General features: G+C 49.0%; 1 protein-coding gene across 13 annotated transcripts in view; it reads left to right on the top strand.

Annotated features, from left to right (window-relative positions):
• Positions 1-13,628, top strand: part of ANK1 (ankyrin 1) — a 203,346-nt gene that overhangs the window by 95,226 nt on the left and 94,492 nt on the right. For 12 of the 13 annotated variants that reach the window (XM_015565192.1, XM_015565194.1, XM_006765542.2 and 9 more), the window contains exon 2: positions 12,758-12,859. In XM_015565192.1, coding sequence (XP_015420678.1) covers positions 12,758-12,859 — 102 coding nt within the window. Of the gene's footprint in view, positions 1-5,194; positions 5,414-12,757; positions 12,860-13,628 lie in introns of those variants that run through there. The other variant, XM_015565195.1, reaches the window with a different exon arrangement.

Here is a 13,628-nt window from a genome sequence, read left to right on the forward strand (position 1 = left end):
TAACCCAGCCTGCCTTCTCGGTAAAGGGTGGAGTTCCTGGTACCCACCCTTATCGGCTGTGCCCAGAGACTTCAGGAGCTGGAGTCACTCCCTTTGTGGGTGAGGGGCGGGACAGATAGAAGAATGGTGGATAGCCGAGCAGCACTTGTTAGCAGACCACAAGGTGGCATTGCTGCAAGAGTGGCTGTCAGACTCCCCGCTGGGAAGCAGGGCTCCCTCTGTATATGCAAGTGGAGAATTGTTTTCTCACTGCAGCAAGAATGGAAATTGAAAATGGTGGGTTATAAACCTAGGAGGTCTAGTTGCTATGTCAGTGCAGTGCACTGGGGATTCTTGGGGTCCTGTGTTCAGAGGTGGATGTTTGACCTTGGCTAAGCAGTGACTAGGCCCTAATTTCCCGGGATAGAAACCAGATCAGTACCACCCCATACATCTGGGGGTGGGGTGGGGAGGTGTTAACCTTTGACAAATGATTGGTTGAAAAGAAGGGAGGTAAAGAATGAAAACAGAGTGTCTGCTGTCATTTATTGAGTACCTACTATGTGCCAGAAGTGGTGCTAGGCATTTTCATATTATTCTCACAATACCTGGAGAGGTGGGCCAAATTATTTTCATTCTACTGATGAGGTAATCAATGAAAAGTTATTTCCCTTGTCACAAGTCATGCAACTCAACTGCAGTGGGCTTATTAACTTCGAGTAATTTAAGGCTGCTGCCCAGAAAAGCAAATAGTGCTCTTGTGATTATGTCAGTTCCAAGTCTGAGTAGATTACAAAGAGGGTTAAAGCAGGGACAGGAGGAGGGGCCGTCTGTCCTCCAGTGAAATGTAGGGGAGAGTAGTGGTGGCTGCCAGGGTGTGAGGGGCCAGGAGGCCCTTCCTGGAACCCGGGTCTGCCCTGAATCTCAGCTCTGATGTTCCTTTAGCGAGGGCAGCTGTGTGCAGGCTGGCCACCACCGGAAGCTGCCTGTTTCTGGTCCCCTAAATCAGTGGTCAGCAAACTGCAGCTGGTGAGCCACATGCGGCTCTGTGGCCCCTTGAGTGTGGCTCTTCCACAAAATACCACATGCAGGCGCGCATGTACAGTGTGATTGAAACTTCGTGGCCCATGCGCAGAAGTCGGTATTTTGTGGAAGAGCCACACTCAAGGGGCCAAAGAGCTGCATGTGGCTCGAGAGCCGCAGTTTCCCGCCACTGCCCTAAATCATCCCGGGAGGCAGTCATCTGAGAATCCCACCCAACTGGGATTCTTTGCTTTAGCTTTTGAGCAAAAAAGAAGTTTCTGGAAGAGCTAAAGATTCACAGGAGAATTCAGAGCAGGGGGTCCTAGGCTCCCACACTATCCAAGGGTTTTATGAGTTGCACAGTAAATTTCTTCCCCCTTTCTCCCTGCACTGTCTCTTCCTGAGGTAGCTTAATGTGGCCTGGAGGACAGAGAACGCCAAAGACGAAGCCTCCAGCATTCCATTATACTTGTCAACTGTGGGGAGAGTTGGTAAAATATTTAGCAAGATTGGAAAAAACTGTGGACACCATGAACCTGTAGGATGGAACAAGTGGTCCAGCATCCTCACTGAGAACCCCTAGTTTCTCTGTAGCCCATCAATCCCTGTCTGTCCCTTTGTGTTAGTTTCAGTGACTCTCACTGGCAGATCTCTTGGGCACACTCACTACCTTCAATAAAAAGTGCAGCCTTGAAGGATGAAGAACAGTAGGAAACCGGCAAGTGACAGGATGGTTATTTATTAACTAAGGGTGTGGCAGGGATGGAGGGCTGAGAAGGGACAGTTCCTTAACGAGGGAACAATAATGACTTATCTTTCTGAATTCCTAGAACCCAAAGAGACCCCTACAAGTTAAATTGTTTATTCTCTGCTTCTGTATTCCGCATCAAATGATGAGTTATCTTTTTCTGCTACCCTGAGGGATCCCCAGCAAAAATTCAGGCCTTGGTGAATAACGAGTTCTATTAAGTCCCATCACTTACAGCTGGAAAGTTCTTTCTGTCTAATCTAAATCTTCTCTACGTCAATTTAACCCATGACTTGCAGTGTCCTTATGACTAATGGAAACGGTGGGTATGGCGTCTTCAGTCAGCAAGCATTGATTTGGCACCACTGCCCAGCTAACCACACAGGGAGCTGGTGGGAAAGTGAGGGGGATGGGGAGGGCTTCTGAACGTTTGAAACAGGCTGTCTCTGCCTGTGAGAAGCCTGTAATGGAATCATGGGGACCAGGCTACCACGCCTGGGAAAGGGCACCATGTAGTTAGCCCCATGCTGGGCGTCCAGGCTCTAGTGTTGGAGGAGTTTACATCTTAAGCGCTATATTCTTCAGTCTTGTCTTCTTTATGTGTATCTATCATCTGAGTCCCTTTAACCTCAGGCCTTACTGAGCAAAATGTCTGTAATTGTTTTCTTTCCTCTCCTCTTGGGCTTTGCCGGACTCTTTGCATGTCTAAGTTGCAAAGCTTTAACCCTAATGAAGTCATGGCTAACGTCAAAAAAATTCCTTAAAGTACAGCGTAGGGAGTGTAGGCAATAATATTGTAATAACTATGTATGATGCCAGCGGGGACTAGACTTATCAGGGGATCACTTCATAAAGTATATAAATGTCTAACCACTGTACACCTGAAACTAATATAATATTGGATGTCAACTGTAAATGAAAAATCAAAAAAAGATAAAAAAGACGAAGCAAGCACAATTAAAACTGTCATCTTGACAGTTTGCAAAATTAAGACCATTAAAAAGACTTTACCAGGGGAAAAAATAGAAAGAATTCTTGGCAGTCCTGAGTATTCAAGCCCTCTGATAATACCTCAGCATCTTTCCTATTGCTCTCATATACTGTGGATTGTATTCTGCTTCTGGCCCACTGTGACTATCTCTTCTGTTTTGTTTGTTTGTTTGTTTTTTGTGATGGTATATACCACAGCATTATATGGTATAAAGAGCACTGGGCTTAGTAGTTATAAGATCTGGGTCCTGATTTTAGACTGGGAATTTTGTGCTATTTAACATTTCTTGTAAGATCTCAGTATAGCTCATCTTTAAAGACAGGTATTCTTAAAACTCAGTAGTAGGAAAACAAACAACACAATTAAAAAATGGGCAAGAGATTTGAACAGATACATCATAAAACAACACGCACACACACACACACACACACACACACAGAAATACATATAGGGATGGTAAGTAAGCCCCTGAAAAGATGTTCAACATCATTAGTTCTTAGTGAAATACAAATAAAAACCACACTGAAATACTGGTATACATCTATTAAAATCTCTAAATTAAGACTGACCATACTAAGTGTTGGCAAGGAAGTATATCAACTGGGCAGGAGGGAGGGATTATTAAGGAACAAGAGGAAACTTTTGGAGGTCCATTACCTTGATTGTAGTGATAGTTTTATGGGGTATACATAAAACTTACCAAATTATACCTTTAAGTATGTGGTTTATATTATGTCAGTTATATCTCAATATAGCTATTAAAATAATAGTCTTTCAGTTCATTCAGTGAGTCAATTATATCAGTGTTTTGAAAGTATTGTACATACTATTCATCTTCCATTTGAGTAGGGCATTTTCTCTCTCTCTCTCTAAATATTAATGTTGGAACAGTGCTTTGGAATCCCTTGAGCTATTCCACTGGGCTATGATCAGGGCTGTTCCAGTAACCATAATTTATTAATTGAAGCTCTTGATGTAGAAGATTGAGCCGATCTGAGAGGCACAGGGCAAGAGACCTGTAGCACGACCTGTGTTTTAAAAACGTGTGCATGGCGAGGGGAGGGGCTGCATCCAAACACCCTGCCCTGTGGGACATCAATGTGGGCGTTTCCCAGCCACCTCTCAGGGGTTGCCTGTCCCGAAAGGAAATTCATCCTCTGATGATATGGAGGGTCTTGGGCCTAGAGGATTCTGATGCTGCTGTCATCAAACACCAGTTTTCTCATCCACCTGGGGAGGAATTAGTTGCCCTGTACACTTCAAATCATTCTTTTTTTGGCCACCTTTCCCCTTAATCTTCATCTATCCCACCAATTTGGGACATTTTCCTAATTGTGGAATGGCACCTTGCTTTGGAAAACTCAGAGTTTTTCTCTACCCTTGAGGAACACCCTCCACGTGATCTCTTCTTGGCCCTGGCCCCATAGTTGTTAGGTATCGTGGCAGTGCTGTTCATGGAACAGCTTTGGGTCAGTTGGACCCTCTATTTATTAATGACCTTGGCCCTAACTCTTAACCTCTCTGGTCTAGGTTTCTCTGTCCATGCAACCATCCTAGCATTGTCTGTGAGGGTTCAATGAGGCAATGCAATATGTCCATCGCCTAAGGTGTTCGGTGTGTTAATTCCTCACCAGCACACAGTTTCCTCTGGGCATGAGCCAGGGCAGGAGGGGTGGGAAAAGAATATTTGGTATTGTGTCTAGATGCTATTGAAGAAAACATAAAACCAGGCTCATAGCAGCTATGATTTGAACAAACGATATTGTCAGAGGCCCAGGCAACCGGCATTGCTTTTGCTGACCATGTCTCATGACTCAGTGTGGATGGAGTCTGCTGTTAACAATTCCGGCTGTCACCCCCAAGACTTGGCCAATCTCGACATCCTTTTTGACATCTGCCCCTGAAATGACCTCAGGAAATGGTGAGGGTGGTCTCAGAGCAGAAAACTGGGCGCTCACTCCCGCCCTGGGTGACATTTCATTAACACCGCAGACTTCAGGGCTGAAGGAGACATAGTAACAGATCTGCGTCCTGCCTCTCAGCTTCATTTCGTGTCTCCGCTGGCGGAGTCTGGAATAGGCTGATTAGCTGGGATCTCAGGACACGATGGAAGAGCCCAAAACATGCAAATTGGTGATGGGGCAAAAATAGACGGTGCTGAGCTCACCGGGCAGTCTTTGCAGGCTCCGGGACCATTCACTAGGGCAGCCTGTGGCAGAGGGCCGGAAGGGAGCGCCATGCAGCTTGGAGCTCCTCACCTCCATTGGACGTGTGTGTGCCTTCCTCCTGCAGGACGCGCAGGGCCGGCACCTGCAGCTCGGGCCGCACCCCACCCGCACACTCCACGCACCCCCTCCTCTGGGCTTGGCAGCAGGTGCCTTGCCTCCGGAGATCGCTTCCCATTAACTTTCCCATCTGACATAATAATGGAGAGAAAATGAAGAGATCCCATTAGTGGCTGGCTGGCTGGAGGGCGGGCGGAGGGCGCAGAGTCCGCACCCGAGCCGGAGCCGAGCGCCGGGAGCCTGTATTTTTAGCCAGATGCCGCGTAACTTGCTGGCTCTCCCCGGGCCACCGAGCAGATAACGGGGGAGGGGGAGCAGGGAGCCGGGCTCGGATTGCAGCGCCGGACGATGGCAGCGAGACAGGGCAGGTCCCGTCCAGACCCTGCGGTGAGTGACGACCTGCCCGCGGCCCGGCCGGGGATCGGTGCGCTGGGGGCCGCCGTGTGGGCTTCAGGCCGCGGTTGCCCCTCGCTGGCTGCCGGCTCGGCGGCGCCAACTTTCGGGAGGGTGCGGGGACACGCTCTGGGCGGCCGGGAGGCTTCCAGCAGAATCCAGAGGAAAATTCCTCTGGCCCGGAGGCTGCCGCGGCCGAGGGGCTGGGCCGGGAGGCGGCCCGGCAGCCAGCGGGGCAGGCGGGGGCTGTAGCTGAGGCCACGTCCCCCTCGCTTGGAGGAGGGTCCCGCCGAGCGGACTCTGCTGGTGGGGCCTCCTGGGGCTGCCCCTCCCGGGGACCCAGCTGGCACAGCAGGGATGCCATGGACTTGGCCTTGGCCAGAGAAGGGACCGCTCGCTCACGGCGCTCCTGACCCCTAAATCTTAGCAACGCGATGGCCAGGAGGCCCAGAGGGAGCAGGCAATGAATGGGGGCGAGAGGAAGGCAGACCTGTTGGGTGCCCGGGAGCCTGGGGCTTGCCCAGCACCTTGTCATCCTCGCAGCACCCCCAGCAAGCTGTGTCGTTTCCTCATTTTAGCAAAGGGGACAAGGAGGTTTGGGAACTTGTGCCAGGCAGAGCATCAAGTGGCAGAGCAGGGGTTCACACTAAGTCTTCCCCACAGCAGGGTCCACCCTGGCTTCCCACATCCCTGCAGCAGACGATGGATGCAGGAGGAGCACAGGGAACGGACGGGGTTTCCCCCAGCTTCACGGTTGTGTTGGGAGATAAGGCACCCAGGACTCCTGCTCACACATCGTTTCCTCAATGACACCTTTAATTTGTTCATTTTACCTTTGCCAATGGTCGTCTGCTTGGGGCGCCTGGAGGCACTGTGTGAAGCTTTAACGGCACAACTTCTGGAAAGGAGGAGGAAAGAACCCCCATGAAAACACACACTGGCCCAGGGTCCCTTGCTTCTCTGTGGTCAGTGGGATACAGGCAGGGCCGCACAGGTGCGCTGGCTGGCTGGCTGGCTGGCTGGAGCCGCTTCCTGGGAGGCCTGCCGTGGGCTCTGGGGGGCACCAGGCAGGAGTTTGGAGGAGCACCCAGATGTGGAGGGCAGGCGGACAGCAGAGCAGACGGCCCACGTCCTGCTGTTGGGAATGCTGCCTGCTGTCCTCGGCCTGCTGGTCAGCTGCAGGGCCCGCAGGGAAAGGACTGGGACTCTTCTGGGGACTCTGACAATGACTTTGTTAAAGAAACTGCATTTTGCCCAAACAAGACCCTTTGGGAAAGAGATACCGCCATATCACTGTTTACAGAAATGGATAATAGCTCAGTTCCCATTCATCTTTTGAGAAAGGAGTGTGGCACTAAAAGACCTTGAACAAGTAAGTCCTGAGTTGTCTGGGGGAACGTGGGCCATCTCAGGCCCCAGCGAAGGTGAGGGGCCTGTGCTCTCTTCCTCGGCCTGACACTGGACTTCGCCTGGCCTGTGCTTCTGAAACCTCCTGTGTTACAGGCACGCTGACATTTAGAGGGTGCCTCCGGCCTTCCCCTCCCGGGACACCGGAACCCACTGGGCTACTTCCTTTTTGCTATATTGATATCACCCCACTCAGGAAGTGCAAGTTTAATAATAGTCTGGGTGACTCAGGTAACCGCGGGTTCACCTCCCTTTTCCTGGGCAGCCGTGAGGGCAACTTGAGTCCCAGAAGGAATTCCCTTCCCTTCCCTTCCCTGCAACTTACTTCCTCCCAAAGTGGGCACAGCCCCCCAGCACAGGCGGAGCGCTCCTCCAGCCAGAGCTGAACTCGAGGAGTTGAACTTATGAGGAATCGTGCGGGCACTAGAAGATGATTGGCCCGTGAGGCAGTACAGCACGCAGGTTAAGAGAAGAACCGTGGAAGCAGACTCCCCAGATTTAAATGCTGGCCAAACCATGTATTAATTGTGACTTTGGATAAACTACTTACTTTCATTATGACTCATTCACCTCATCTGTGCAAAGGAGACAAAACTATCTGCCTGATGAGATTATTAGGGGGGCCAAATGAATTAATTTAAGTAGAGTGCTTAAAACATAGTAAGAGCTTTATAAAACTTATTTTGGTATAAAAGGAATTTCAGGGAAATTACATGGATTAACCAGCAGAGCTGTTGGCTGGGGACACAACAGAATGTATTACCCCTCTCCCCCCATCCCCCTGCACAATGCAAGCACAAGCCATTTTCTCACAGGTAAACTAGATTAAAATGAAAATCAAGATGACGAAGGGGCAAGACACACATGGGCAGCCGTGGTGGGGTGCCCAGAGAGGGGGACAGGTCCTTGGTGGTGATGCAGGACTTGGACCATGTGGGCTGTTTTTCTGGACACAAGGAGCAGCCTCTGTGAGGTCCTCTAGTCTCTTCATGGACAGTGGGAGTCAGAGAGGGCTCTGATGTATCACAGCCAAGAGGTACTCTGGTTAGTGTGTCATTATTATTATTACTATTATTATTGTCGTTAGTATTTTCCTGGCTACTATTTACTCAGGTAAATATTCTAAAAGGGACGTATTGTATTCTTTTGACTCCCTTTCTGTCCTATTGTATCAGACAGACCATTCCTGGAGTCACCAGGAGATTGCACCTGGGACAGGTCATTGAGTTGCAGGTAATTGAATTAGATAGATGGTGAGTATGGGCTCAGTAGAGCAAGATGGTGAGAATGGCTCTCCTATTACAATGAAGGCCATTTGCTCCAGAGCTTGAATATTCCCTGGCACCTGGGTGGGGCTCAGGGAATGCGTGTGTGAATCAATGGGTGCATGCATGCACAGGGGATCTCTCTATAACGGAGTCACTTTGTTTTTCAAATCACGAGGGCAGGGACCGATATTCTGATGTATGATCGTCTCTCCCTTTGCTCTAGCAGGATCCTGGACTGGAAGTAGAACCTCAGTAAATATATTGTAGACTTACACTGAGTGATGCACAGTGAGAGTGGCGCCATTATCCACAATTCCCCGGTGAGGTACCCTGAGGATCCTGCTCAAGTCCTGACTGCTCCATGCCTAGAGAAGACCAGAGAGAAAATGAAACAGTCTTAGCCATGGAACTTCATTTCTAATTGTCTAGGTGACCTTAGTCAGGCACATTATTTTTGCCATCAGTTTTATCATCAGCGAAAGGAAGGTCTGGGCCAGTGATGGCGAACCTATGACATGCGTGTCAGAGGGGACATGCGAACTCATTTTTTTGGTTGATTTTTCTTTGTTAAGTGGCATTTAAATATATAAAATAAATATCAAAAATATAAATCTTTGTTTTACTATGGTTGCAAATATCAAAAAATTTCTATGTGTGACACGGCACCAGAGTTAAGTTAGGGTTTTTCAAAATGCTGACACGCCGAGCTCAGAAGGTTCGCCATCACTGGTCTGGGAAAGCTGATTTTTTTTAGAGGCCTGTCGTGGCCTTGACACAGGGCTCAGGGGTCCGAGCTGGGATCTGTCGGGACCCTTTCTCTGACATGGATTAACTGTTTGGTTGGCAAAGGCATGTGGCCACCCCAGGCCCTACAATCTGTCAGGGTTGTCTAGACACCCTCAGGTTTGAAATTGCTGAGCATACACCTCAGGGTCAAGGGCATAGGCTTCAGTCAGGACTGATTTCCTGACTGTTAACTAACTAGAACTTGGGCAAGTTGTTCACCTCTCCAGACCTCAGCTTCATCACCTCTAGAATGGGGATAATAATTATACCTACCTCACCAGTTGTGATGAGGATTCAAAGACATTGTTAATACACTTGCCCAAAGACGGGTAATAGTGTTATAATTTCATCATTATGTCGTACAAACTGTGGAAACTGTTTGACCCTCTTCAGCCCAGTGTAGATTGGGTTTCCCTTACTCTCTGTCTGTGTGTCTGTCTGTTATAAATATGGTATTCTCCTTCACTTCCTAGCTTCAGGGCTTTGAACAGTCAAGCAGTATCATTAATAGATATTGCATCTATGTTTACCCACAGTTCTCAGGTTTTCATCCCAAATCCTATTATTGTGCTGTAGAAGATAGTTTGGTGGGTGGGATAGATGGGAGATATGTCCCTCTAACACTTTCATTCTTGGGGAATAATATAGTATTTTTCCTAATAGTTGGATATAGGAAAATACTACTATATATTTATACACACACACACACACACACACACACACACACACACAGTACTTGACAGAATTTCTGAATCAGCAGGCACAACCAGACATTTTTCCGAAAGACTAAACCTTGAATCTGCTTTCTCTGGGAAGCCAATAGATTGATCCTCATTTCTGAAATATTTCTTCCACCACAGATAACCTTGCTGAGGAACCTGGGGACATTAAGTGCCCTGTAGTTTGAACCAAGGGAGGTCTTAGCCTAGTACAGTGATGGCGAACCTATGACACGCATGTCAGAGGTGACACGCGAACTCATTTTTTGGGTTGATTTTTCTTTGTTAAATGGCATTTAAATATATAAAATAAACATCAAAAATATAAACCTTTGTCTTACTATGGTTGCAAATATCAAAAAATTTCTATATGTGACATGGCACCAGAGTTAAGTTAGGGTTTTTCAAAATGCTGACACGCCGAGCTCAAAAGGTTCGCCATCACTGGCCTAGTAGATACTTCATGTTTTGAAGGATTCAAAAGAGGTAGAAGATTTGGTCCCTGCCCCAAGAAGCAAACAACTTGGCAAGGGAGACAAGATGTGCATAAGTCAAATCACTTGAGAAAGATGTATTTAAAATACATTAAAAAACAAAAACAAAAAAAATCCAGCTCCCATTTCTAGATTTCAAGATGGTCAATATTGAGTATCCAAGGACAACATCACAGAGGAGATAGGGGTTGTGTGCACCTTGAAGAAGGGAAAGATTGGAATTGGCAAATGAGAGTGACAGAGGGCTTCACGGCCCTGGGAATAATCAAGGTGTGGCCCTGGAGGCAGAAGAGATGGGGTGCGGGATGGGCGGGGGGCGGGGGCAGTGAGATCCCAGTGTGCCTACATTGTGAACAGGCAGATGCAGAGCTTCTGGGAAGGGGTGGGGGAGGCAGAGGAAGGAATTGGTCTTCTAGAGCAGGTGTAGGCCTGAGATGGCTGGTGGGGAGGGCAGAGCAGCCCTCGCTGTGAAGGGGGTGTCTGTAATCTTTTCTGCCCCATATTGACTGTTTAATGGGCAGAGGCATGAACCCAGGCTTTTAATTGTAGAATCCTGGGGCTGTTGGCTGTAGATCTGAGGTTTCTGTGTTTAGAGATGATCATCATTAGCATGCGTGTGAGTTTCCTGCGGCCACTGTCATAAATTACCGCAAATTTAGTGGCTTAAAACAACAGAAATGTATTCTCCCACCGCCGTGGTGGCTACAAGTCTGAAATCAAGGTAGGGGGAGGGCCCGCCCCTCTGGAGGCTTTCAGGAGGAGTGTTCTTTGCCTCTTCCAACTTCGGCCGGCTGCTGGCTTCCTTGGCTTGTAGCCGCATCACTTCTGTCTCTGCCTCTGTCTTTACATCACCTTCTCCTCTGCGTATCTTCTCTGCTGTGGCTGGTTTTTTTCTTTTTGAGTCCTCACCCAAAGATATGTTTTTATTGATTTGACAGAGAGAGAGAGTGTGTGTGTGTGTGTGTGTGTGTGAGAGTGTGTGTGTGTGTGAGAGAGAGAGAGAGAGAGATCAGTTGCCTCCTGGACATAACCCAACTGGGGATTGAACCCTCAACCTTTTGATATATATGGGCCTGCTCCAACCAACTGAATGATCTAGCCAGGCCTCTGCTGCTTTTTGTTTTGTTTTGTAATTTTTATTATTTTTTATTGAATTTATTGGGTTGGCATTGGTTAATAAAATGATACACGTTTCAAGTGTTCTATAATCTGCTGTTTTTTATAAGGATACTTGCCATCGGATTTAGGGCTAACCTAGGTAATCTAGGGCAATTTCATCCCAAGACACATAACTCAATTACATCTGCAAAAACTCTCTTTCCAAATAAGTGACATTCACAAGTTCCAGGGATTAGGGTGCAGACATACCTTTGGGGGGAGGCACCATTTAGCCCATTAGAACATGCTTGCTAAGGAGGGAGCATGGAGGAAGGAGACAGAGTGCCCCGAGGGGAGAAGGCACCATGAGGCACGGCTGGGTCCTCTGGTGGAGAGGCACACACCTATGGCCTGTCACGTGACAATCTTACCTGTCAAACTCTACCTGAGTAGGCACATGTGCTAAGCACTGTGCTCAGCACTTGTGCTGGTATAATAATTATGATAATATGTATTATTCCTTTTAGCTTCACAGCTGACATAATAATTATAATAACACATATTATTTCCTGTTAGCTTCACAGCCAGGGGATGAGGAAGGCCTTATCCTCCCGCCTTCAGATAAGGGAACCGGAGGTGCCTGAGAACATAGGGCCGAGCGACTCGCAGGGGAGCTGCTCTGAGCCACCTCGCCCCTTCCAGACCTGTGCTCTCCCTCCACGCTTGTCTGCATTCGTCAGCTTTGGCTGTCCCAGTGCTCACTCTCTCTGGCTGTCACTCATCCTTAATACAAACAGGTGTTCCTGGGAGCAGCATCCTGAGGGGCTGGTGGAGGTGGCTGAGCGACAGATCATTCAGGTTGAGCGGCACCTGCGAGTCAGAGCTCACGTGCCGCTGGCAGCCGGGCAGGGAGGTTGAGCTCACTGGTTTCAGGGCCAGACTGCCTGCTTCAGAGCCCTGGCTGCGCCCTGACTGCCGTGTGACCCTGCACCAGCCCTTTCAGCGCTCTGTGTCTTGGTTCCCTCATCTGTAAGTGGGACCACAACAGGACTTACCTTGGGTGTTCTGAATGAGGATTAAATGCGTATATACATGTGTGTAAATATATATTACCTGTAAGGCGATCATAATGGTTCTTAGTGCACAGTAAGGGCTATGTGCTGTTTACTTTAAAAACAAACCCGCCCAAGAGCAGCAGAGAGCGCGTGTTTGGTTCCCGTGGGGCCTGCCTCTGTGACTCGCTGGGCGGGGGCTACGTGATACAGCCACCTTAGTGAGGACAGAGAGCCCTTGGAACATCAAAGCAGTAAGATACCAGACTGTGCTGAGCATTCAGCTTCGAATGGAGTCCCCTCTCAACGGCTGGTGCCACCTGTGTCCTGGCCAAGGGGCTCTGGACCCCATATCACACTTGGGTACTTACTGGGCACCACAGCGTCGTAACCGGAGGGTGCAAAGCTGCCTGCCACTGTGACCTCGGCCCTTTCTCGCAGCCCTGAGCTTGAGCGGGATCGTGAGGTTGTTACCACTCAGAACACACTCACAGCCTGTTCTTTCTCCTCACAGGGCGATGCTGCTACCAGCTTTCTCAGGGCAGCAAGATCAGGGAACTTGGATAAAGCTTTGGATTACCTGCAGAATGGGGTAGACATTAACACCTGTAACCAGGTAAGTGGGATGGGGACAGGCACGTGGTCTCTGAAGAGTGGCTCTGGCCTGATGCCACTCCCTGAGAGCTTTAATCTGTTTCTATTAACCTTTTCCAGTGGCCTCAAAAATCCCCCAGGGCTTCCGCCTGCTGAAGGCCCTCGCCTGGCTGCTCACATCCCTGCCCCGGGGCAGGGCCCCATGGAGCAGGGCTGATGCCCGAACAGTGTGGGCTGGCCCTGGGCTCCATCCCCTGCCGCCTCTTCCCTTAGAAGTTGCCTGGTCCCCGCTGTGGCCTTAGAATGTGTGGCTTTTGAAAGTGGGCAGGAGAAAGGGCTTTGAAGGATGTTGAGTCAATGGTGACATTACATCTCCTTTGTCAGCGGCAGCCTTTGAGGATTCTCTGCAGGCTGAGAAGGAAGTAGTGATGCGGTCTCGCCCACAGGCTGTTGACAAAGGCGAGACTGGCTCTGGTTGAGAACCGATGTGCCAGCTTCTCTGGAGGTTTCTGCTGCCTAGACCCAGAGCCTTGTTTTCTGGAGGGCATGCTGAGGAAACTGAGCCTATGCCGCCAGACTGGCTGGAGGGCAGGGTCAGCCCACGAGGAGGAATTGGCAGAATAGAGAGGAAATAAACCCCTAGCGTGGGAACAGGGTGCGGCTTGGGCTTGAGGATTGGGTGGCATTTGTTTGTTTTTGCCGATTAAGTTGTCCAGGCGCATGTGCTAATGCAGTTTCTAATTTAGAATACATTTACTCATTGTGACTTTTTTTTTCTTTACCATTGAAAC

This window comes from Myotis davidii, unplaced genomic scaffold, assembly GCF_000327345.1.
Source record: "Myotis davidii unplaced genomic scaffold, ASM32734v1 scaffold93, whole genome shotgun sequence".
In the NCBI taxonomy this organism is placed as follows: domain Eukaryota; kingdom Metazoa; phylum Chordata; class Mammalia; order Chiroptera; family Vespertilionidae; genus Myotis; species Myotis davidii.